At 39.1% G+C, this 26,651-nt stretch overlaps 1 protein-coding gene across 2 annotated transcripts; it reads left to right on the top strand.

The window, feature by feature from the left end:
• The first annotated feature begins 1,933 nt into the window (after positions 1–1,933).
• Positions 1,934–23,681, top strand: LOC132785021 (homeobox protein abdominal-A). 2 transcript variants are annotated; one of them, XM_060790977.1, is made up of 5 exons: positions 1,934–2,733; positions 3,984–4,234; positions 7,166–7,213; positions 21,706–21,929; positions 22,068–23,681. In XM_060790977.1, exons 1-5 carry the CDS (start codon positions 1,997–1,999, stop codon positions 22,458–22,460), a joined length of 1,653 nt encoding a protein of 550 aa, XP_060646960.1. In that variant the 5' UTR covers positions 1,934–1,996; the 3' UTR covers positions 22,461–23,681. The 2 variants fall into 2 exon arrangements, with proteins under 2 accessions (XP_060646960.1, XP_060646961.1); XM_060790978.1 differs by having other exon boundaries at positions 2,644–2,733; positions 3,987–4,234.
• Positions 23,682–26,651: the final 2,970 nt, after the last annotated feature.

Genomic DNA, 26,651 nt, shown 5'->3' with positions numbered 1-26,651 from the left:
ACTAAGATAAAAAATTACAAAACTGTCACAACAAATGAGTGCATATAAAAACACAAAAATTAGACAAGAGAAATTACAAATTAAAAAGCCATTAAATTAACGCACAATTCGATAGTCCACAGTTCTGCATTCTGAATTTGATGTGTTCTGTGTTTACCTGTGTGACTTCAGCTTTATGGCATTTAAAACAAAGTAATTAAAACCAATTCTCAGTGCAACAACACAACAACCAAAAAAAACACACAGACAACTTGCCACACGCACTCGAAAGGTCGTAAAAGTCGGACAGAAAAAAACAAGAGAAGAAGACGTCGTGCGCCGGGACTTTCTACTAGAGAACGCCCACGCTTCTCGAGTTGTGAATCATCGCTAAGGAAATCCAAGGCAATAAAAATACATAACGCCCCAGTTGACCCGAGCTCGCAACTCGCAACTCGCAACTCGCATCCCGCCAAGTGGCAAAAGAGAGGCAAGTGCCAAGTGCCGTCGCAGCTATTAAAAATCGCGCGCCTATAAATCAAGCGACGGCAGTTCAACCGCGCCTCGTGCATTTTCCGTGTAATTGATGGCCGCAGTTTAATTACTTTTACAACAAATAAACGTCGCACTCAGCACACACAACAACAACAACAACAAGCCAAACCACACACATACACACACACATAAAGCACCTGCAAAGTGCAACTTTTAACAAATTTCGTTGTGAATTCAAATTGCAAAACTTTCAACAAAACGCTTCACAACAGTTTCCATGTCAGCGATAAAATTCTAGGCTAAAAAGGTAAAAAACCGTTAACAATTTTAACGTTCAAATATCAACAAAATATCTTGCATTATTCCCTTTATCGAATTGCACACACATTTTAAAAGGGGATGGATACGTGGCACTCTCTCTCTCTCTCTCTATACTCTCTATCATAGTCTTTCTATGCTGCTAACACTCACTCTCCAATTTTGAACTATACTAACAATTTGCAATATAAAACTAATCCACATTCTTGTGCCCCGCCCATTTCTTATAGTATTTTACTAACCTTCATTTTTGGCATTGTGCAAAACATTTTCGATGCGTTCAGAATTATTTCCACGATTGTGAATATACCAGCGACAGCGTATTCTTTGTTTTCTAGACTTGTTTGTCTCGCTTCTATATCCCGAAAAAATAAGATTTATATCGCAATCGCATATATCCATTTGGATAATGTACTTTTTATGAGTCTTTTGAAAAATATTCGAAAATATTTGCCAACATATCCCACAGAGCTTACGACTGTCAGTGTTTTGTATTCTCTTATTTGTGAGTGCATTTTAATTTGATTAATTCGAATATAATTTATTTAGTGAGAAAACGAAATTAGTTTCGACTGAAATTGCTAGAGACATTTGATTTATATATTAAGCATTTTATATGTGAAAATAAATGATAGAGAAAATACTTTCAGTTCAGCCGAACTCATTTAGAAATACACTCAAGTATGAGTCAGTCTTTTGTCGACCTTTGACGACCTGCTGATAATTGTGAATGCCCCTCCCATAAAGTTGTTCCAAGTCAGCTGACAGTCTGAGCAATCCTGCTAGGTAAACCAGAAACTGCAAGTTTGAGGAAGGAAAGAGAAAGCAGAAGGCATCAGAGAAAGATTGTTATCTTGTTGGCCATATGCTTATCTCACTCTAACCAACTGAACAGGCAATCCTACTCAGGATCATATTGAAATGATCGAGTGAATTCGAACCAAATTTGTTAAAGAGCAAAATCAAAAAACACACATTGAAACCATCAAAGTCTTATCCAAAACAATTCAGATAAACGAGCTGCCACATCGCCAAATTGAAATTAAAATCGAAATCGAACTCGACATCAGTATCGTCATCGACATCAAATTGAGCCAAGCATCATCTGCATCCATTTAAGAATAACCCACAAAAAAAAAGAAACATCAAATCCAATCAAAAACAGACTCCAAGGCAAATTCTCGGCTAGAGAAAAATATGTGCAATGTCAAAATTTGTTTTCGATAGTATGCTGCCAAAGTACCCACAGTTTCAGCCATTTATCAGTTCGCACTTAACCTCAACCTCCCCAAATTCGTCATCAGCAGCAGTTGCCGCCGCACTTGCCGCCGCCGCCGCCTCAGCATCCAACGCCGTCTCGTCGCCTGTGATCCATCCGGGCAACAGCGCCAACAGCAGTCTCAGCAGCCACAGCGGCCATCTGCAATCCTCGTCGCTGTCGCCAAGCTCCAGTGCTCTGCAACTGGGCAGCCAATTGAGCCAACAGCACTTGAGTCAATCCTCCAACTCACCGGTCTCCTCCTCATCGCCCTCATCATCCACACAACAACAACAGCAGCAGCAACAGCAACAGCAGCAACAACAGCAGCAGCAGCAACAGCAATCACAGTACTCATCACTATCCGCCGCACTGCATCTGCAGCAGCAGCAGCACATCAATAAGTTAGCCGCCGCCGCAGCTGCGGTCAGCTCGCAAGGATCCGTCTCTGGCCTTGGTGGTCATCAATCCCTGGGTCACGCCCATCAGCAGTTGCTGCTAACGCCTCCATCGGCGGGCAACTCACAGACCGGCGACAGCAGCAGCTCGCCTTCGCCAGCGGCCAGTTCCCCATTTGCCATACCCACCAGCAAGATGTATCCATACGTGTCAAATCACCCCACCAGCCACGGTGGCCTCTCCGGCATGCCCGGCTTCTCAGGCCTCGAAGACAAATCCTGCAGGTGAGCATCATTTTATACTCATTCATTTACTTATTCCGAAGTTGGGGCTTTTATGAAATTATTATTTAGTACAATCAAAATTCGGTGACAAAAAGAATTTACTTCAAACCTTCCAATTTTATTTCGAATCACAAACTCAAATTTTATAAATATAAAATTGAAATCATAATAAAATATAATGCTTGAAATTAAATATAATTAAAAATTCACTAAAATATATTGAATTGAACATAATAAAACAAAATGCAAGTTTAAGAAAAAATATTTTCTATGACTTCAAAATATCAAGTGTGTACAAGTTAAATATAAATATTCAAATTTTAATCCAATTAAATCCTTGAATTTTTCCAAATATGTACTTCTCTGAAAAAATAATTGATTTCTAATTTCAAATATACCATTATAATATTCATTGAAATAAATATTGGACGCCGAACTTCAATTTGAAAGTAATTATATTAAAAAAGACTTGATTCAATTTCAATTCAAAATATATAGTATACAATGATTATACAGTTACGTTTCAAACTAATACGATGAATTTAGAAATATATGTATATATGTTAATTCAAATTAAAAGTATTTATAATACTACCACCAAAAAATAATTTTGATTTAAAATTTAAAAATTTAATATTATTTTAATTGCATTTCAAATTTATGCAAAGTATTCAAAATAATGTGTATTAGAATTTAAACTTCCAATTTAAAGTAATCATAAAATAAAAAAGATTTCGGTAAGATTTCGATTTCATTAATTGAAAAAATAATAATAAAATACAATTAAAACATTATTCTTAAAACATTATTCCTTCATTCAAAACCCAAGAATGGCCATTGGTCAACCACAAATCCATGCGCAATTTGCTCTAATTATCGTTTCGGCCATTGGCCATTCATAGAGTGGCCATTAAGGTCTTTGTCCACTGGACAAATTAGGGCAGCGCTGCGGTGTTGCTGATGTTGCCAGCTGGGCAATTTGTTCATGCTGACCACAAGATTCGCACGCACATTAACCTTCCGCTGTGGCCATATGCAAATGGCTTCAACACACACAAACACACACAAAACTAAAAGTCGCCGCGGGCGTAACGTGTATGGAATTAGTGCGCAATTAGAGGCAACAACTACTCGTTTACAACTGTGACTTGAGTCGCGCTCTGTGTGTGGCTCATTAGCATCTTTGACTTTGACTCTATGCTAATCGTCTCTCGCATTCTCCCTCTCTCTCTCTCTGTCTCTTTCTACAGCAGGTACACAGACACCGTGATGAACAGCTATCAGTCGATGAGCGTACCTGCCTCGGCATCCGCCAGCTTTGCCCAATTCTATCAGCATGCGGCTGCCGCCTCGGCGGTATCGGCGGCCAGCGCAGGAGCCATTGGCGTCGACTCACTGGGCAATGCCTGCACACAGCCCGCATCCGGCGTGGTGCCCGGAGCCGGAGGTGCCGGCCAAGGTATTGCGGATCTGCCGCGCTATCCCTGGATGACGCTCACAGGTGAGTAAAGAGAGCAGCAGAAGATCGAATGGTTGTTGAATGGTTTTTAATGCTGCAATGCTGAGGCTAGCACATAAAAATTACTATTAAATTCTGCATAAATCAACGCCCGGCACAGCATGAGAGCCGCATCAGCGTGAGCATGAGCAGAAGAATGGCGGGGCAGCTATTTAATTTATACCTTTATGGCCATTCGGGCGTATAAACAATAGATAAACGCGCTCGTTCTGGGCCAATTCAAAATTCATAATGAACACTTTGTGGGGCATTTCCAAGTCGTTCGATTCGCATAAGTCTTCTGCCAAATACGAACTACAAGATTGTTTCTTTTGACGGCGACAGACAGACAGCGAAGCAGACGAATGAATAGATGAACAGCGCGCTAAAAAGTGGCAACAGTAAATAAAAAAAATGAAAATAGTTGAAAAATGTTTCTTCGTTTTGTTTCGTTTCGTTTTCTTCTTTTTGGTTTTCGTTTTGTTGAAGCGGCGCGTCGATTTGTAATTTAAATAGCTTCAAGGTTGCCACACACAACCAAGCACACTCACACACACTCGCACACTCTCGGAGCTACTTAGATGTGCCCCCGCGCATATTAAAAAAAAACTGACAATCACTCAGCGTCAGATACTCGCGGCCAAAGATACAGATACATTTTTTGGTGCTCTTTTTTGTTGGCTGACTTTTTTGAGTGTTGTGTTATTTTGTCAGTGGTTTTGTGGTGCTTCAGCTGATGTCTTCTTTTTTTTACTTTATGCGCCAAACGTAGTACAATGCGAGTATGAGAATATAGCGAAATATTCGCCCACAAATTTATGTGGGTCAGTTTAATTTACGCGAACCTCGTTCTGCCAACGTCAACGCGCATTTTTTGCCTTGCCCCAAGCAGCTGATTTATTTGTTCATTTATTTATCGGTCTGCACTCGATTTTCCTCATAATATTGTGCGACTTTTCCAGGGGTTGAATGCCTTATGAATAATGACAATCATCAGATAAATAGATAGCAAATTCAAATGAGTTATCAACTCTTGAAGAAACGCAGCTGATTAAGGTGCAAATGCATTGCTAAATTATAGAAACGATCATTTTAAAAATAAGAAAGCTAATAAAGCATTTTACTGCAGATCAGATAGGCTATTCTAATCTTTTGTATAATCTTTTCATATTAAATATGCAAAAGAGTGTTAGAAGCTATGGATAAATCAGACATTCCTTTGTTAGCTTATCTTATCTTGTATTATAATTATGTTAGATTTTATAGCTGTTTAAGTTTTAGTAGGATTGAAAATTCGCAAAAGCAAACAAACGGTATTCGGGACAATGAAGTATTTTGCATATCTCTCGCTCGCAGCACAAGAGAACGATAAACTTGTCAACGAGATCATAGACGACGACTGGCTGCGATGAAAGTAAATATGAGCATGACGCCATTATGGCAGCCAAGTGCGCGACACATTGCCGCAGTCTTCCCTCCTTACCTTCCACCAACAATGCAAGTTGCGGGAGAGAAAGAGAGAGAGGGGAAGAGAGAGAGAGTGCTGCTCGCTTGTGGCAATGTTGTTTGGGCCAGAATCGACGCGACGTCAACACATGTTGCCTTGCTCCCCTTGCTCCCGCACCTCCTCCTGCCTCACTGCACTGCACTCAGCTCTGGCTTTCTCTCTGTCGCTCCTGTGTTGGCCAACTGCAGCCAGACACGTCAAGACCGAGTCAGAGACTGAGTCGAAGCCAGACCCGGACACGGCAACGGCAACAGCAACGCTTTACAGCTGAATGCTTGCCAAATGCAATTTAACTAATGAATTTTAATATTTTACGCCAAGGCGTCTGAATGAATTTTCATTTTCACATCGTTGCACCAACATTGTGGCAACAACAGCAACAACAACAATGTGTGTTTTTTTTGGAGGGGCTGCCAGTTCTGTGCCTGATTATGCTGATAAGAAAGCGAAGAGGTTAAGTTTTCTTAATTATGTGGAAAAGCGAAGCAAAAGCAGCAAAAACTAAGAAATGCAGCAGGAAAATTGCAATTTGTAAATGCTGCACGTGCAACAGAGAGAGATGCATATAATTGAGAGTGAGTGAGGGAGATGGAAATGGTTTCATATACATATAAATTCAGCAATCATCAATGCGACAAAGTGTATACGCTTAGTTACTATATAACATTAACCCTAAAGCCTCGACTCTTCCCAGCGAATTTCTACACATTAGAGATTGTCTCTCAGTCCATCCGTCTGTCTGTCTCTCAGTCCCTCTGTCTGACTGTCTGCTCGTCTGTCCCATAAAATGCCAACAGCGACAGGGGCAAAATGCACAGAAATTTGTGTATTTTAATTAAAAAACGCGCCGGAGCTAGAAACCGAGCAGCTTCATCTGCTTATTAATTAGGCGTCGCTTTGTCGCAGTCACAGTCGCAGTCGCAGCCATCGTTGTGGTCGTGGTCCACTTTGCTCCACTCTGTGCTCCAACTGTGGGCACTGGTCATTGGCCACTTTGTTGGTGGTCTTGTCTGAGCCTTGGAATTGAAGTTGAAGTCGCAGTCAGAGTTGGAGTTGGAATTGTAACTGCAGTCGCTTCGCTCTTTTTTATGCATGGCGCTGACAACTAAGTCGCAAACGACTTGATTGAGTGGTTTGCACAAAGAAGCGCACAGAGACAAAGACAGCATCAAAGATAGAGACAGAGATAGCGAGCGAGCATTGAGTGAATGTTGAGGGTTATGCAAGCAGACATCAGTAAAAAAAGAATGTCAATTAGCTGCTTGAGGAATGCAAAAATGGAAAGGAAATTAACCAAGTAATGTGTCATCCATGTGTAGTTAGCGTTCTCCCATCATGCTCAAGGCTAACTCCTTTATGGCCTGCACGTTAAAAATTACAAAAAAAAAGTATTTATAAAAAACTAACGTTATTCTTTTCGCTTTCAGATTGGATGGGAAGTCCCTTTGAGCGTGTCGTTTGTGGCGATTTCAATGGTAAGTACCATTAAAGAACCCTTGAAGTTAATCACTCGAATGGCATTGGAAAAATTGAGAATGGGAAATGGGTTATCCGGCAAATATGAAATTATGAAATGTGGCCAGACGTTTTTCATCATTTTTTTTTACGCTGAAATGTCCTTGAACAGCATTTACCTGCTGCGACTTTCGCCAGCAGCTGAACCCTTCACATTCGTCACATGGCTCGCTCCTGCTGACTCTCGACTCGTACCTGTCATAAATTCTGCCTACAATTCATATTCTCTCCTTTCTTTGATTTGAGTCCTGTGACTTTTGGCTATCCGGCCAAAGACAATGGCCAACATCCGGCACAACTGGCAAGCCAGCTAACAATCAATTCGTGAAAGTTGCTTGGCAGCAAATCAAACTGAAATTTCGAGTCCATATGGCATGCGAGTCAAGTGTCGGGCAAGATCGTAAATCACTTTGATAGACTACCCGGCGCTCTCAGCGTATTTCAATTGCATGCAAAGCCCCCCTCAACAAAAATGTATCTGTATATGTATCTGTATCTGTATCTGTATCTGTATCTGTATCTGTATCTGTATCTGTATCTGTATCTGTATCTGTATCTATGTGTGCTGCCCATAACAAGCAAATGGCCGAAATGGAATTAAGCACGTAGCCAAATGCTCACTCGAGGCGCCAAATTTGTTGACCATAATCGTGAGTCGAGCTCAATTCGATTCGCTTTGCTACGCTTCACTTCGATTCGATTTGATTCCGATTGATCAATTCGATTGTCAGCTTTTGATCGCGAATCGTGGATCGTGTATCGTTCTCGTTTGTTATTATTGTTGTTGTCATCGTCGTTAAATTGCTTTTACGAGCGTTTTATGATCTATTTACGATTTTACGGATGGTCTTGCGCCTCGCATAACGATGGTCATCATTCCACTTCGACTACTGACTAGCGATCACCACCGCAACGATCGCTGTTTTATATGCCCGATAATGGCGTGTTGCTTATGCTCCCACCGATTGTTTCCAAACTCATTCTCTCTTTCTGCCTCTGCCCCAATGCTGACTGTTGACTGTTGACTGCTATGCAATTTCCCCCTTAATTACTTAGTGCAACGATTCATTGTCCATAAAAATGTAAGTAACTTAAGACCGTAGAACACACAGTGAACAACACAGAGCCATCAACAAACACGGGTAGCACCAGACAGAGCAACAGCTCCTCACGATCGCGTACAATGGGAATGGGAATGGGAATGGGAGTCATAAAAAGATTAACGACTGCGTTCGCCATTCGATTCGGTTAATGGGCGACACGTAACAATTTTGTTGCCTCGATTGCTTCAATTAGTTGAAATTAGTGTAACACTGCACTACACAAACAGCAAACAGCAAACCAAACCCGAAAACTATTTCAAATACTCATTTCGCGAATGCCAACCTATATTCGCAGCTGCCCTAAAAAAATAATGACAAAAAACACATTTTTCTCAATATATATTAACTTAAAACAATCATTTCATAAAATGAATTTAAATATTTAAAAAAAAATAGAAAGTCTTCTCTTTTATTTTTTTGATAATTGAATTGGTAACATAATATTGGAACTTAACATTTTTAAATGTGATTTCAACTATTTAAACTAAATCAAATAAATAGATATCCCTAAATTTTTAAAATTAAATTTATAGATAATATATTTTAGCAACTTCTTAAATACATTTTTCTAAACGAATATTTACTTCAGTTAAAAAAGCATTTAATAAACTGTATTTAAATTTCAATTTAAATAATACATTACATTCATATGTATGTATATTCCAACAACTTTAAACCACTGTGCGACAATCGTAAATACTGCTGCTGCTGCTGTTTGTTGTTGTATGCTCTGGACGTCAACAGTTTCGCCCAGTGGTGCCATTAATTGGAATTAAATGCGCCTTAGACACATTCGACTTATGGCTTGGGCAGACGCCCACATTGCGCATACGCACCGTGTAGCCAAGCTCCTCTCACACACTCGGTGCTGATTGCAGCCCCTAGCTGACAGTCGTCTGATGGCTGTGCCATGTAATTGCGAGCCGTTTAATTGGCGCTGCACAAACAAATCTGACCAGCTTCAGTTTGGCCCTTGGCTGGAATTGGAGTCGCCCCCGAAGTGAGTCGGAGTGAGGCTCCCATGAAAGTTGAGGGCCAAAGCCCCCGTTGCTTTTGGCTCTGTGTACGTGCCATGGCTGTGATTTTTGCTTCACAGATCGTTTGACATGCGAGTTGGCAAAACTCTGCAACCACAGCTTCGCAGAGATCGTTGTGTTTGCTTTGTAAATAAATCATGCCACATCGAAGTGTTAGTTGGAGTCATTTTGCGCAATTTACAACACTCAGAGTCCCTGTTTGACAAGCAATTAACTCGCTGTTCTTGCATTCTCTAATTGAACTGGCAATCGTGTCGTAAATATGTAGAGTACAACGAGCTCAGACAGACAGAAATAAAATAAAATCAATTGACAAATATTCTAAAATTATTAAAGAAATAGTTTCAGCTGCTTGCTTATCTTAAATAGTTTTCACCTCACATCAATCAATTATCAATATTATAGACTGGAATGCAAATTACTTGATCTTAATTAAACTTGTTACAAATACATTCCTTAGATCATATTACATGATGATATTCAATAGAATATGTTTGTTTCACTTAGTCAACCATCTCGTCTATCTTCAAGCCTTGTTATTAGTTCGTTCTGTGCTGAACTTCGACCTTCAAGCATCAGACACTTTTGTTGATTCATTTGGGTTTGGCTTTTCACCTTCGTGGGAGCGATAGCGCTCGAATAGCGATGCGCTAAACAATAATATTCATTATTTTTATTAATTTAACATGCCATTATCATAACTCATGATAAGCGATCGAAGCATTGAATTAAACTGACAACAGTCACAATTCCATTTTTAGTCTATCTCAATCCGCGTCTCAGTTTCTCAGTTGCAGTCACAATGAGTTCGTTTCAATTTCCAATTCAATTTCAATATCAATTTCAATTACTGTCGATCGCATGCACAATGTCATTGACAGCAGACGCGTCTCCGGGTCTGCAGCAGATGCAGTCTCGGTTCTAGTTGGCGCAGCAGATAAACGCGGCCTCTACGACCCCGGCAACCACTTAACGCCCAGTCCGGGTCGCCATCTCCTTCTCACTCTCTATCTGCTATCTCTCTCTCCGGTCTGTGCGGACGCTGCAAGGGTTAATTTATGAGGCGCGATAAGCGAATTCCATTTCGTTTTGGTTTTGTTTAATTTCCGATTTTCTGTTGTTATTTTCTTGTATTTACATTTGACTACCTCGCGCTCTCTCTATCTCTCTCTCTTTCTCTGCATTGCTATCTCCCTCTAGCTTGCCCCGTTGAGGGCGTGTCGTGGTGGAGAGCGGGGCGGGGTAAATGTGCGACACCGTGTTATCGGCACGTTTCGTGGCATATAGACTCTTTTTTTGTTGCCTTCTCCACGGCAACGGAAAATTCGAAATGACACGTTTGCGAGTTGCGATTGCAACAGCAACGGGAATGATACCCCGTCCCCCTTGCCTGTGTCGCATCCGAGCCGAGCGGAGTTTTTAACTACCCTGTGTGTGGCTGTTAATCTGCGGTTTTAATGCCCAACTGGCGCAAATTGGCGAAAGGGTTTTGAACGCAGAACGCAGTGCACGGCTCGACAACAATTTTTCTCCCTCTCTCTCTTTTTCTGTGCCTCTCTCTATCTGTGAGTCTCTGCCTGAGGGGTCAAAGGGACAGACAGAATGACTGGCGGGAGACTGGCGCTATACTCCATGCTCAATTCCAGCCCCATCGCCATGACAGACATGTAAATTTTGCAGACAAAATCAAATTAAAAGCGCACACGTTTCGCAGACAATCGTTCGCCCCTCTTTTGCTGCCTCTCTTTCTCACAACTCTCAGTAAAGTTTATTCCTTTTGCCGTGCCACAAAATCCTACACGTGAACTTTTGCGTTTTCATTAATTTTAATTTAGCAAAATTCGCATTCAACTTTTATTTCAACTTAGTTGTACTTAAGCAAATTGTTGTTAATGTCGTTCTCGTTGTTTTAGTTTCCATTTTGTGTGTTTGTGTTGAGCCGTTTTTCACGCCTCGCGTGCTACGCTGCATTTCCCAGTCATTTTCCGCATTCCGCACTCTGCGTGACTGTCTCCATTTCGTTTGTGGCTTTGTTTCTCTTCTTATTGTTGGTGTTGTTGTTGTTGTTGTTGTTGCTGTCATTAATTAGTGCAAGTAGTCGTTAATATTAATTTCATTGCGGAATTATACACGGCGGTTAATGCACTCTGCAATTGTTTTAGTTATACTACATATATTTAACATTAATCTGAAAAGATAAACTTTTATTATGTGTGCCCGAGCTGCGATTACGCCCATTATTCGCATTATCGTCATCGTTATCGTTAGCTATATGAGCCATTATACCTATTGTATTGTATGGTTGGATATATATGCGCATATGAACATTAATGAAAGAGCTCTTAATGGATTATTATAGTAGTAACTAATTGATCACAGCAGACGGCAAGCAGCGTATTCTTTCATTTAATAAGTGTGGCCACTTGAGAAAGCCATTTTAATTGGATCTTATTAAAAATTTGAAGAATTTTCTGAAGCTCATTCAATAAACAAAATCAAAGCAAATGACTTGCGATAGTAACAATAAAAAAACTTTTGCTTCCAATAGAATGATTTGTAAAATCTATTATTCTAATAATATTCATAAAATTGTTGCCAAGTGAACGATTTTTTTTATTAATTTTATTAAAAATGTAAAGAATGTTTTCAAACTCATTTAATAAACAAAATCATTGCAAAGGATTTGCGATAGAATTTATTGAATTGCTGTCAAATGAATGATTTTTAAAGATTTAAAAATTGTTTTGTATTTAAGGGAAGTTAAATGAAAACTTATCTCTAAACGAAAAATAGTATATAACTTATTTCAAGTATTTTTTTTTTTCAAATTAAGTGCAGACAAATCGTTTACAAGTCAAAGTTTTTTTTTCATTTAATCTTATTAAATTTATTAACAATTTTTTAAAATTCATACAAATAACATCGAAGAAACTATCTTTTATTTTTCTGCGTCACAAACTGGTTCGTTTAACCGGTTTATTTTTCATTGTTTATTGTGTTATTTTGTTTGTAATTGAAACTCGTTCTTCCCATTTATTCTCACATACTTTCAATGGTGAAAATCTTTTGTCACTGCCAAGAACTGCTGCAACTTTCTTCTCGTCTTTAATGAAGCCATTCACATTATTTTTGACAGCACTGTCATAAATTGAATGCAGGATGTGAGCTTAAGGATCAGAGCGCACAAAACCTGTCGCAGACACCATTTTATTAAATGGCTGCTCAACAATGGAATGAATGCAACATTCGGAATAGTCATTAATCAAATTGTGTCAGCTATAGAAAATGAGAAAATGGTTTAAATTATCCAGACTGGAGTTGCAGCGTTGCTTGTGGTCTGCGGTTGAAGTCGAAGTCGAAGTCAAAATCAACTAGGCAACCAATCAGCCAGCTATCAATTGAATGTATGTGTGCTTGTGTGGGTGAGTGTGCCTCAGGAGCACACAGGACCACACCTTAAACCCAATGTTAGACAGGAAAGGCGCTGGCAATATGAAATTACGAGTATTGTGTGCGCCGCGGGAAGTCAGACCCTGAATATTGAAATTTCTATGCGGAGAGTGGAGAGTGGGGAATGAGAATGAGAATAGGAATGAGAATGGAGGCTAAGCATGAGTTATGTGCACGGCTAGGTAAATATAGAACCCGCAGCAAATGCGTCGATCGATCGATGCTTTTTATACGAATTTAAATGTCACGTTTGCCTAGTGACTCGACTCGATTCGACTCGACTCCGTCTCCGACTGTGTTGTGTCTCGCTCTCTCATGGAATGGCATTTTAATACGTCATCGTTTCGAAGCGAGGCCCACGCAACTTAAATTATGGCCGACATCTGCTCAAGTTGCTCGACGAAATAGAAATTCGAAATTCGTGTTTGTTTTTACCAAATGCCAAATGGAAGCAAACGACTGTTGACTCTCGATTCGAGACTCTCTTCACTGGAGGAGGAGGAGAGGTTAGAGTGTGTGTGTGTGTGTGTGCAGTGAGCCGTATAACGCATTGGGGAAACAACAACTCGACAATCGAGTCTCAGTGCTCAGCTCTCAGTTCTCACTTGGCGCAATTTATATGTGTTTTCAATAAAAGTCGATATAATGTTGCCAAGGTTCATAGAACGCACCAAATGAACTTGGCAACACCAACAACAACGACAACGACAATGAAGGCAATCAATTTCAATTCAGTTTCTTCGCCTTTGCCGAAAGCCAATGAGGCGTCTAAAAGGGCAAGACGAGGCCAATTGCAGTTTTGATGCTGAACCTTTTTCTGCTTCTGTTTCTGTTTCTGCTTTTGGTTTTTCTCTTTTCTTTTTTCTGATTCTCATTGTAGCCAGACAAAGGCGCCAAAAAGTGTTGATGACCCGACCCGACCAAGCACACACACAACCAAATACACACACACACACGCACACAGAGAGCAAGACCACTTCATTGTCATCATTGAATTGCCGTTGAATTGTCGCGTCGATTCGCAGCGATTTTAATCGCAACTGGCGCGCATTAAACGCCTTTCATTTGCAATTAAATTGAGGCAAAAACACACACACACACACAAACACACAAATTCGCACACTCAACGAGTGATAGAGAGAGGGAAGGGGAACTGCGGTCAGTTTGGCGACGCGTGCCCCGGAAGCTGTGGCCAAAACGACGACAGCTGTCAAGCGCAGGCAAAAATCTTGCGGATTACCAATTCTAGACGCCTAATGCCATTTATAGGCCATCGTTACAAATGTTCCAGCTGCCCGAATCGCATCCGCTTGCCACTAACCCCACCTTCCCACATTCGCTCTCTCTCTCTCTGTCTGTTGCCTGCCCCAAATTAGTTCGCACTCCTCACTCCCTTTCATTCTCTCATTCTCACTCTTCCAACGCCGCAACAAATTTATCGAAACTTTCAGAGCAATGTCGAGTCGCCCTCTGATTTTGCTTTGCCTCCTTCTTTCCTTTTTTCTTTTGCTCTTTCTCTGCGTTTTCTTCCGTTTTCCCTTTTAACTTCTGGCCATATATTTTTCACATTTATGGCGGGTATTTTGTCTTATCACACCCTCGTGTTTGCAGTGCGTGCAAAAAATTCCGACCTCGTCCTCGGCCACGTCTGTAACTCTCCTACCTCCCACTCCCACTCCCCCTTGCTTCTTGTCCTGGCAGCGTCTGTGGCTCATTGCTGGCACTGAAAACATGAGACTGGCAACTAAATGGGAATGTGGTTGTGAGTGGGCATGTGGGTGGTGCCGGAGGCAGCCAAGCCACCCACGAGATTAAAAATGCCATAAAGACAGTAAGGGTGAATGGCTCTAATGGCTGCCATTGCGCTGCTCCTCTTGTTCTTGCTGCTGTTGTTGCTGTTGCCGTTTCTGTTGTCGTTATGCGTTGTTATCCTCTCTCTCTTTCACTCTCTTGCTGTTGCCATGTTACTTCACTCACACACTCGCATACACACTGAAACACGTATTAGTGGCATTTTTCGGGCAATATTAGAAGCCGGAAAACAGCAGCAGCCCAACGAAGTGGAGGCATAGGTGATCATATCTGTATCATCGTGTAATGATAGTCCACCAACATATGCAGACAATTGCGACACTACGAAACACAACAGATAAATAGCAGACGGGATTTCGGTCCTCGTAAAGCACATACATAAATAAAGTACATACTGTCATAGAACTCTTCAGTTATAAGATTTGCGATAGCATGATTTATTTATTTGGATATTTCAATATGATGAAAAGATTTTTTAAATATTAAATTTAATTTGCCACAATTTTAAATTTAATAATATAGTCGCATTATATTTTTACATATTATAATACAAATTATTATAGCCTGTTCTAATTTCTATTCAAAAAACCACAACTATTACTACTACTGAATAAAATTGGAAAAAGAAGAATTTAAAATCAATCAACAAAAGATTTAAAATGTAATAATATATGTAGTTGAATATTATTATTAAATAAAATAAATTAATTAATACAGCTTTGTATATATTAGATTTTGTATAGATTTAGCTTTTTAACATAATGAGATATCACTGTATAGAATTTTGATAGCTAGATGCGACTGTACAAAAAAAAGGTATAGAGTGTATTTTAGAACCAAGGTTTATTTTAGAATCAAATAAATGAACAAACAAAAATTTAAACTCAAAAGTAAAGTCAACGCAATCTGTTATTTGTTTAGTATTATTTTCTTTATTTTAGTAATTTTAACATTCTAAAGCAAGCTAGTTAAAAAGAGCATTATTCTTAAATTTAGTATCTTAACTTCTTCTAATTTTTGAGTCAGTCTTACCATAAGCCCTGCTGCGAGTTCATAATCAACTAAAGAGGCTACCAGCAATTCTTTTCATATTCAAATTCCCTAACAACTACTTCCCTTTCGATAACTGCGCAAATACAAAGTTCAATTACCATTTATGGACTCCAATTTGATGAACCAAACATTCTATAAAGAAAACTTCAATGGCACCCTTTACATTTAATGCTACACTTAATTCAAAGTGTACTTGGCTGAAATTAGTCTGCAATGTCTTTGTCTCGACTAAATTTTCAATTTAATTTGTGTTTACATTAACTTAAGCTCTGCCCCTAATCCTAATCCCTCTCTACTGCCGCAATATCATGCTCAAAAAGAGCTCAAAGTGCCAGTTGAATGGGGCAAAAGCAACTGTAACAGGGAGCAATTCCAATAATGGCGCGAAATATTTGATGAGAATATATTAATCCCCCGAGGAACGAAAAACGAGGAACAAGGAACGGGCGCTTAGTGCTGGAAAATATTTGCGGAAAAGCGGCAAAATCCAAATGCCGAACACACAGAACAGCAAGCAAAAAGATAGCGACGCCCTGCCATATATTTTCCAAGATTAAGCACACAATTAGCAATTTATGCTGCTGCCGTTGCTGTTGCTGTTGCTGGCACTTTGTTGGAATTGGGGCTGGAGTTGGAAATCGAGTGTGGGAGAGGGAAAGAGCGAGAGAGGGGGGCGTGGTTGGGCAGATAGCATTGCTAACGCAAAACAACAACATTGGCAACGCATTGCACATAAATTGCACAAAAAGCATCCCGTCTCTGCGCCGCCTGTCGTTGCCAGGTTGTGCCAGGCACATCTTATAGCAATCACCCCTCGAACAGGCAGAAGAACAGCACAGTACCCCACAGCACACCTCCGCATCCTCCCTCTCTAGCTCTGTTTGTATCCTGGCGCAGTGAAAACAAAATGCCGCGCGCGTCTGATTAAATTTAAATAAATTTAATAAACATAAATTATTTGCAGTAGCTCTCTGCTACTGCCTCCTCCCCCTTCATCTGCTTCATTCTCATGTCATCCCCCAACACCCTCAACGCTTGTGCTTGGCAATTTAATGGCGGCGCTTAGCTACCTGCCCAGCACCACCAAAAACACATCCTTGCGTCGTTTGGCTTGAGTCCTCGCAGTCTGCTAAAAGCCGCACAAAAGGCGCCAGATGTTACCCAGAAGCGACAACAACAACAACAACGACAGCAACAAATGCCGGCAACTTGTCAGCCAGACTCGTAGCGGCTTTTCTTTGAAAGTTTAATTAGTCCTGGCGCGATGCTGCCTAGCTGCCAATGCCTCGCATTTGCATGTTTTGGATGTGAACGGATATGGATGTTCCCCAGGGAAGCCATTTTGTGCCGTGCATTCCACCAAAAGAACACTGCAATTTGCGCTAAATGCGGAAAAGATCGTCCCCAAAACTCAACAAAACAATGCTAGAACACAGAGCACACACAGAGTTAGAGCACGAGGGAGCCAACTTGGAGCCAACTTGGAGCCATCTTGGAACCAAGGCGAATTGTTGAGGCATTCATATTTGTTTTTCTTTTTTTTTTGGTCTGAACATTGTTCATTTTGTGCTTGTTGTCTAGTTGTGAGCATGTTGAATGCCTGCTGTTTGTTTATATATCTTTCAACATGCCATCCGGGAAGTTCGTTTCGAAATACTTATAAACAAATCAGCATAAAACATACGATAACCCGCCGCAGATACATTGCAGAGTGAAATTTCCAAAAAAAAAAAAAAAAAAAAAACGAGAGAAAGGGAAGTAAAGGAAAGTGCAGACAAGTCCAAGTGAGAGACTAACATTCACAATGGTGAAAACCCTTAACCACAAACAACATATTCTAACAATATCGTAGAAGACTCAAAAGGCGCCAGCTCAGCAAAATTTATATTCATAGGCGGCATGCCAAAGAAACTCTTCAAAAGTTAATTCCATAAACACACATACTTTAAAACATTTTTCAAGTTTATTCAGACCAAATAAATCAGCAAACTTATTGGTGGACCCTAAACAAATTAAGTAAAATGCAAAAGTAAATCACCCATAATTTATTTGATCTATTGTATCTCAACTTAAATCATCAGAGAGTAAAATCATTTTTAAATGATAAAATGTGAATAATTCGAAATTACATATGTAAATTAAATTTCCTCGAACTTGTCTATAAAATTAAATCATAAACAATCACTGAAGTTTAGGAATATTGCTATAATTAAAATGAAATAAATCATGTGTTTTAATTAAGACCAGAAAGCTTATTCACTAGAATGAAGTGTTACTAATTGCGCTTTCAATTGAAATATCGATGCAATCATCTCTGTAAATAATTATTGGAAAATTGTATTTCCCAGAGTCAATAGCATCATCTAGTAATTGTGTGAGTTATTTGCCTGGCAACACATGAGCACAGAAAAAAAATTTCAACTTTGCCAAAAAGACAACAATTGGGCAATTATCGGGAATCCAGCTGCAAGGCGACAACGAAATCCAAATTTATGTGCGCCCAAACATGCAAATGCTTTGAATTAATTACAACAAGCAGAGCAAGCCACAAAGCAACAAAAGTAATAATGAAAAAATAAACAACAGTTAAAGCGACTTTAACACAATGAACAATGTTTCAAAGTTTGTGTCAAATGATATGTAAATTTGTTTATTATTTATCGAAACAAATAGCAAAAAAACGAAAAAAATAGAAACAAAATGTTTGTTTATTGTACAACAATTTTGTGTCGCTCGATAAACAAACGAAACAGTTGATGTCGCCGTCCCCACGGACAACACTTTCAAATGCACAAGCAGACAAACAAACTCATAGATACATATACACATTCATGTGTGTGTATATAGATACAGATACTATTAGTAGTTACACAGAGGAACAACAACACTTTCAGCCATATGAAAACTATGACGCTTTTTTGTGTATGGCAAGCCTCGCTATTCCGTCGGTCTGTCTGCCCAGTCTACTCAAGTATCTGTGTGTTATTGTGTGTGAGTGTGTGTGTATCTTTATTGTACGCTTTGAATTGTTTTTATGATTTTAATGTCATCATAAGTTTCAGTCAGCTTTTTGTTCATATATGATTGAGGCTTGTTTATACGCGTCGCTGTTTATTGAACAATTACGTTTATTATTATGAATATTTTTAATTGTTAATTGTTAATGTCATTGTTATATAGTAGAACGACCCATTCAGAATGCTGACAGCGTCGTCTTGGGATACCTCTCCATACAAATCTTACCGCCTCTCTCTCCCTCTGTCTCTGCCAGTCTCTGCACCTTGGCCAATTGCTGTTTGGCCAACGCCAAGGCGTCTGGAATCGTTGCGTCTGTTTTGGCCACATTTGTTTACTCGCCGCATATTGGTTATTGGGTATTTGCCATTGGGCTGTGAACTGTGGCGCAGTGGGGCGCTGCATACATGTTAGTACTATAAGTCATTTCAGACGCCCCACTGGACCATGAATCACACATGGCACAACGTTTCGGTTGCTGTTCGGGCCAAGAACAGACGCGGCGTCAGTCAATTGCAACGGCAGTTTATGGTGCGCTAATTGATTTTTAATTGGAAAAATGAAAATTGATTTTGCACGGAATTGTGCAATGAACCGGTTTGTGAATCGAGCGGTTTAACTTGATTTCTAGTTACCACTAATTAAATGCACAATAAATTCGTTGCATTTTATCTGCGAAACGGGGATGTAACTCAGTCGAAGACACTGATTAAATGAAAATCAATTGCAAATTGATTTCAAAATTGCCAGAGAAGCGTGAGAAACACATATTGAGGAAATGCAACGATTTCAATAATTGCATAATGTAAATTGCATTATTATTGAAATCATTTCACATTAATAACAACTGTTGCAATTGCAATAACTATTGAATAAGAGAAGCAATAAATTTACAGCAAAATATATTTTAGTAGAGATCATTGACCCACAGATTTTCTCTAATAATACATATTACTACGCATCCTACTTTAGTTATACGCTTAAACTAAATGCTCTGGCGGGCACTCAATTCGATCGTTCAACTGCATTGAGTGCATTCGACGGAGACGGTGACGTGTCGTCCATTGACGGCCATTACAGAAATCTGCCATCGAATAGAATGAAAAATCAATAAGTCTCGCACATTTCCAAGAGATTCACAGCTCAACGTTTGCCTGCCATTTGGCTCAAAGCATTTCGTTCTCTCTCTCACTCTCTGAAATTCCGGTTTCGCTTGACTCGCTCACCTCTGCGCCGACTCACCACACAGCACTCACCACCAAAACGGCAATGGCAACGGCGGCGGCGACGTCGACAGCGGACTCTCCCGAGTTTTGAGAGTTTTTTTCGTCGTTGCCATGACAACACTCCCGCTCCGTGCGTGTGAGAGTGAGTGAGTGCGATTGCGATTGAGAGACGAGTGTGAGTATGTCTACCTGTCGGACACAGTTTGCTGCGGCGGCCATATTGGATTCCAGCACTCCTGTGTGCGCAGTGTGGCTATCTCGCTTGCTCTCGTGCACTGTCATTGCGAGGCTCGTAAATCTCTTTTAGGGGCGCGTGTGTCCTGGGAGTCGTGATTTATGGGACGAATTGTAGCTGCTCATTGTAGCGTGTAAATAATTTAGATTAGTTTGGCATTTCTGGGTCCTGTCTGCTGCAGCTCCATTCCTTGCTGGGGGGTTGATTAGAATTCAAGTCGTTGCGTCGTGGACAAAAGTTCCTCCACTCGAGAAACTTGAATGTTTTTTATGTCAATTTGTTGCCATACTATATGTATGTATGTACTACAAACAATCGAGCGATGCTACATAGACGATAAAATAATCGTTATATCATAAAAACTATTTAGCGAACAAAGTAACTAGAAGTTGTATCTGCTAAAAAGTTTGAAGAGCCGTAAAAAATAGCCGACGATGATTTACAACTGCAATGGAAATGCATTTAAATGCACCTTTCAAAATATTACGCAAAAATTGGTCCCTTGTTTTGTTGTCGGCAACTTGCAACTTGTCAAACCATAAAAAATGTACCTTTACCATCGAGAAAAAGTGGCAAACAGAAAAAAAACGAAAGGTACTGTCATAAAACAGCGAGTGGGAAAAGTGAGGTCCGCCTTGTTTGGGTCTGCACAATTTGCAGATAGCAAAATTTTTGATTTCCGAAACATAAACACGAAGCGCATTCCCATTTCAACTAAGCGACACCGTCGCGCAAAAAATTTGCACAGGTAGCGTTGAAAATTGCTAAAAAAAAGAAAGAAAGAAGCGCACAAAAATATGAGAAATGAAAACAACAAAAAGTGAGACAGAAATGCACACCCCAGCGGGTGCTGCTGCTGCTGTTGATTTTGCTGCTGTCGGCCGCTGCTTCACCCTTTACATGCCGTGCAATCGCTATAGAAATCGGAATCAGTGTCCGGCCAGCCGGCGGTAGACCCCCAGGGAGCTGATGTCCTGCCGCGATTCGCCTCGCACTGTGTGGCGCTGTTTGCTCAACTTGCTTTTGGCTGTTGTTGTTGACGTCAGAGCGTTCGCCCGGTTAGACGGCAACTGTTTGTTTTGCTCATAATTTGCAACAGACATTTGGCATAGAGAGTGCATTCACATTCGCATTTGTACTCCCCTTTCCTTTTGTCATCACCCTTTTTTGAGATTCACTTAGAGTTGTTGCTGTGCTCCTGGTTGGCGCACAATTAAACAATTGCCAAGCCAGCAAAATTATTGTTGATGCTGTTGTCTCTGGTTAATGGCAGAACACAAATCAAGCGCCTTAACGCACACTCGGGTGGCTCCACAAAGATGCCGATGCCGATGCAGTCGATTCACATGTGTCGAGGCCATAAGGCGAGCCAAAAATTTCCATTTCTGTCTGTCTGACAGCATCTTCACAGCTCGTTAAGAGTTGCCAAAAACGGAACAACAACAGCACGAAAAAAAACCCTCCAATCTGTATGCGTGACAATCGTGACTAACGTCGGTATTCTTTCTCGTTTTTTCGCAGGCCCCAATGGATGTCCGCGTCGTCGCGGTCGACAGACTTACACCCGCTTCCAGACACTGGAGCTGGAGAAGGAGTTCCACTTCAACCATTATTTGACGCGACGGCGGCGCATTGAAATCGCGCACGCACTTTGCCTAACCGAACGCCAGATCAAGATCTGGTTCCAGAATCGACGCATGAAATTGAAGAAGGAACTGCGCGCGGTTAAAGAGATCAACGAGCAGGTAAGTTAAGGGGACTCCATCAATCCCATTTGCATATCGGATCGATTTGCATCTCAAATTATAAATTTAAAAAAAAACTTTTATTTGAACACTTTCTTAATGTGCCTTTCCTTTGTTTCGTTATCTCTAACGCTACAGGCGCGACGTGATCGTGAGGAGCAGGAGAAAATGAAGGCCCAGGAGACGATGAAATCCGCCCAGCAGAACAAGCAAGTGCAGCAGCAACAGCAGCAGCAGCAACAGCAACAACAGCAACAACAACAGCAGCAACAGCAGCACCAACAGCAGCAGCAACAACAACAGGATCATCATTCGATCATTGCACACAATCCGGGCCATTTGCATCACTCCGTTGTCGGTCAGAATGATCTCAAGCTTGGCCTGGGCATGGGAGCCGGTGTCGGCGTTGGCATTGGCTCCGGCATTGGCCCTGGGCTGGGCGCTGGTCTTGGTGGAAACCTGGGCATGATGAGTGCTCTCGATAAGAGCAATCATGATCTGCTCAAGGCGGTCAGTAAGGTCAATTCCTAAATTACCCAGTGGAAGCGTCCCTTAGCTATCATAATAATCATCACCGTCGCCATCGTCATCACCATCAAAAAATAAACAAATCACACAAAAATACAACCAAAACAACGCCACCACCAACCACCATCCACCAACCACCGTCGTCGTCGTAAACGTAAACGTAAACGTTATCGTAATCGCAATCACAATTGTAATCGCAATTGCAATTGTAATCGTCATCGTCATCGTCGTCGCTTGATGCCTTGAGTTTGGCGTTTTTTCGTCTCTTCTGTGTAATGCGAAAAGCAAAGCAAAACAAAACAAAAACAAAACAAAAGTTGATAACTTAAATACGTAAAGTTTTACATAGTAAATAGTTGTTTAAGTCTATTTCTAACACACACACACACACACACATGCAAGATCAATAACTGTGCACAGTGGAAAACAAGCGATTTGTTTGATCAAATTGTCGAACTGCAAGGCTTTAATTAACTTTATATTCTCATTCACTTAACTTTTCTTTAAGTTTTCCCCATTGCATTTCGATATTGAGCTAGAGTCTATTTGATAGACTCCACATTTGCCCCACTGTGCACAGCATAATAACTGATAAATAATGAATCTCTTGATCTACACACACACATACATATATATAGAGAGAATAGCTATAATTGCTTAAGTAGTGCTATCGAGAGCCAAAATAGCTGAGTGGAAATGAGCGATATTTGATAGTCAAATAGTCGAAGAATAGTCAGATAGTCAGAGATAAACCCCGTGACTTTGCACACGCCCAGTGACAAATGGCAACGGAGTAAAATTGAAAAACAATTGAAACACAGAAAACTATTTGCGACTGCTGTAGGATTACTTACTTATATAGTATATATATAGAATGAGTAGTATGGTATAGATACACGTTTAACTATGTTTACGATTATTATGGATATATATATATATATACAAATATATACAGATATGATACCCATCTTATACTTATAGAGATATAGATCGTACATTTTGTACTCACATATTTATTGGAAATTTTTGTTTATGTTTTCAATCTCGAAAAAACTCTTCCAATGTTTTTGTTTACGATATATTGTGTTGTATGTTTTGCTGTCATTTGTTGTATGCCAATGCTTTTGAAATTTTTGCTTAGACGAATTATAAATTACAATAGTTCCGTCAATGCCATATTAATATTAACTTTAATACCAATTAAATGTAAATGCAAAAAAAAAACGAAAAAACCGCAAAAAAATAAATAAATAAATGAAAAGAAAAAACCGAAAACATTTCCCTAATTAAAAGTTTAAGTGTAATGTAATATGAATATTGAATGGTATGCAACATACCCAAAAGCATAATCACGATTTCAAATACGTAATAATAATAATAATCTACAAATAATAATGATAACAACAATAACGTAAATGCAAACAGTTACAAAACAAAGGTCGTTTTGCCAGTGACTAAATTAAAAAGAAAGAATGGAAAAAAATTGAATCCGCATTTGAGTGTGGATGAGGTGTTAATTGCTACAAAAATTGTAAACTCCGAAATACGTATTAGTTTAAGGTTGCAACAACAACAACAACAAACAACAATTAAAAACAAAAGCTGTTAAAATTACAACAGACAAGATAATAGAATAATGAATAAAGTAAAGAGATGAGTAACGACAAGAACCCCATATACGTAGAGTTTTATCTTCCCAAAATCGAAAGGATAAGAAAAAAAAATGAAAAAAAGAAAATCAAATCAAATTTACATACTTAGCGTAAACAATGAGAGATGAGAATAACAAGTTGATTTAAACTAATGAACATAAAATAAAGTACATATATTTATTTATTATAAATGTAAATCGAAGCAAAGCAAAACTTACACACGCATATTTACAACTACAAAAGAAAAAAATTAAGTAAAAATCAAAATGAGAAAATACAAACGTAAACGATTAACGACAAATATATTGAATATTAAGCATATACAACTATGAAATTTTACAAATATTTATATATATATGTATATGTATATGTACGTGTATATGTATATGTACGTGTATATGTATATGTACGTGTATATGTATATGTACGTGTATATGTATATATATAAATATGCATATGTGTATGTAGTTAACATTAAAAACAGAATCTCACATTTTGATGTCTTTTGTCTGTCTCCAGTTGAATATCGTCCTTGTTTTGAAGTAATATTTTTAATCCTCCCCTCATTGGTTTACGTGATATTATTAAACTAAATGCTTTACATTTCTTTTTGAATTTTGTTACTGTCAAACACTTTGCCTTTTGTTTTGTTTCTAAATCGATATCATTAATGTGTTTTGCGCAAATTACAATTATTGTTTCAGTTGAATGCAAAAGAAAAAAGTAAAATAATTTCTGTTAATTTTAGTTTAAGTTTAGTTTGTGACAAATTGTGTATTATATAATTTTATGCGATTTTCAAATGAATGCGAAAATAATTAAAAACAAAACCCTGAGTTTCATTTATTTTATTTATTTCACGAATAATGCTGACATCAACATACACATAAACAAATAGTATAACACAAAGCCCATCCATGACATTGAGGGACCTGCAAGGGTCACAAAATCTATAACAAGAAACGATTAACAAAAGTTATATACGTAGAAGACAAGAACCTATTTACTAACAAGTACATAAAGTACACATACATACAAATAAAAAATATAAAATATATTCGATAAACAAAACGATAGAAACGATAGAAAAATAAACAAATGTCTTCACACCGACATATACGTAATTGAATGATATTCAAATCTTTATGAACGACTTACACTGAGAGAAATTTAAAGAGAGGCAGAGATAAAACGAGAGGTGGCGGGAGAGAGAGAGAGAGTGAAATGTGCAGCAACTCTTTCCCCCCCCCAAATATTTGTAAATAAAATATGCAGTGGATTGCATCCCAGTTATAAGACGAAATAAAGCATTAACAATAAATATATAAAAACAACAATTACACATTAAAATGGTTCGCTGCGCAACATTTGATTGGACTTTTCCACGCATGAAAAGTGTCTGAACATTCGGAATGTGCCAGCAATTGAAGTGTGGATCTATATAACTATGGATCGATAGCATGCATTATGAGAAACCTAATCTTAAGCCAACAACAATGAAAATTAATAAATATATTAAAAAACTAAAAAGTTGTATTCATAAATTTCATAATTGTGAAACGTCAGATTTTTCGCGTATTTACGTCGAGAGTACAAATTTGTCGACCTTCATTTAAAACTTAACTGAATTCGATAGCAATGTTTCTTCTTTCGTAATTTGAAAGGTTATTTACACTCTTCTGGGGATATTCTACTTTTACTATATTCATTTTATTTAATTGTTAATTTATTTAATTATAATATCTCACAAAACTACTCTCAAAAGTAAAAAGACAATATCGCATTTTCTTTAAATGTTTAGGGTGAATAGAAAAATAACTAATTCACCTAAATCGGTAAGCAAATCTCTTTTGTTCAATTTTATTTAAAATCTATTACGGAAAAAATCAATACAATTGGTTAATTTGATCATATAACTATTTACTATTTCGTATTTGTAGATAAAACAATATTTAGGGCTTTCAAATGAATAAGTTAGAATTCCTCTGATAAAAATTGACAATTTTATTTCCAAAACCAATAAAGACTGGCTGAGCACAGTAATATGACTGGATGACTCTGCGTAGTATTTTCTCAACATCATCGCAATGATTGAATTTGAGTCGGGCAGCAATCTCGTAATGGCGCATAAATTAACACTGCCTAATGCAGATGTTGCGGATATTAATTAAGGGATATAGATTCCAATGGCGCGCAAGACACATGGGGTCGAGATGGCGAGGGAGGAGAAAGGGAAAGGAGGTATTGCCAGATTTGCAATTTGCAACGTTTGCCACGTACAGGCGAAATGTTGCAAAACGCCTTTAATTAAATTTAATTAATGCGGCAACAACTCAACGGATTATGATAATAAGAGCACACATAACGACGCCCTTTATGGGAGACACATGTGCACAACAAGGCGAGCAGCAGCGGCAGCAACAGCCAAGGACTCCCAATCGAGGACAAAAGGAGACAAGGAGGCAATAGAGACACAGGCTGAGGCTGAGACTGAGGCTAGACGCTGTCCCGTTTTTGGAGCAACGACAGCATAATGGCTGTG

The sequence above is a fragment of the Drosophila nasuta genome, chromosome 2R (assembly GCF_023558535.2).
Source record: "Drosophila nasuta strain 15112-1781.00 chromosome 2R, ASM2355853v1, whole genome shotgun sequence".
Lineage (NCBI taxonomy): Eukaryota > Metazoa > Arthropoda > Insecta > Diptera > Drosophilidae > Drosophila > Drosophila nasuta.
The sequence above is the reverse complement of the archived record's forward strand: the minus strand, read 5'-3'. Positions and strand labels throughout refer to the sequence as shown.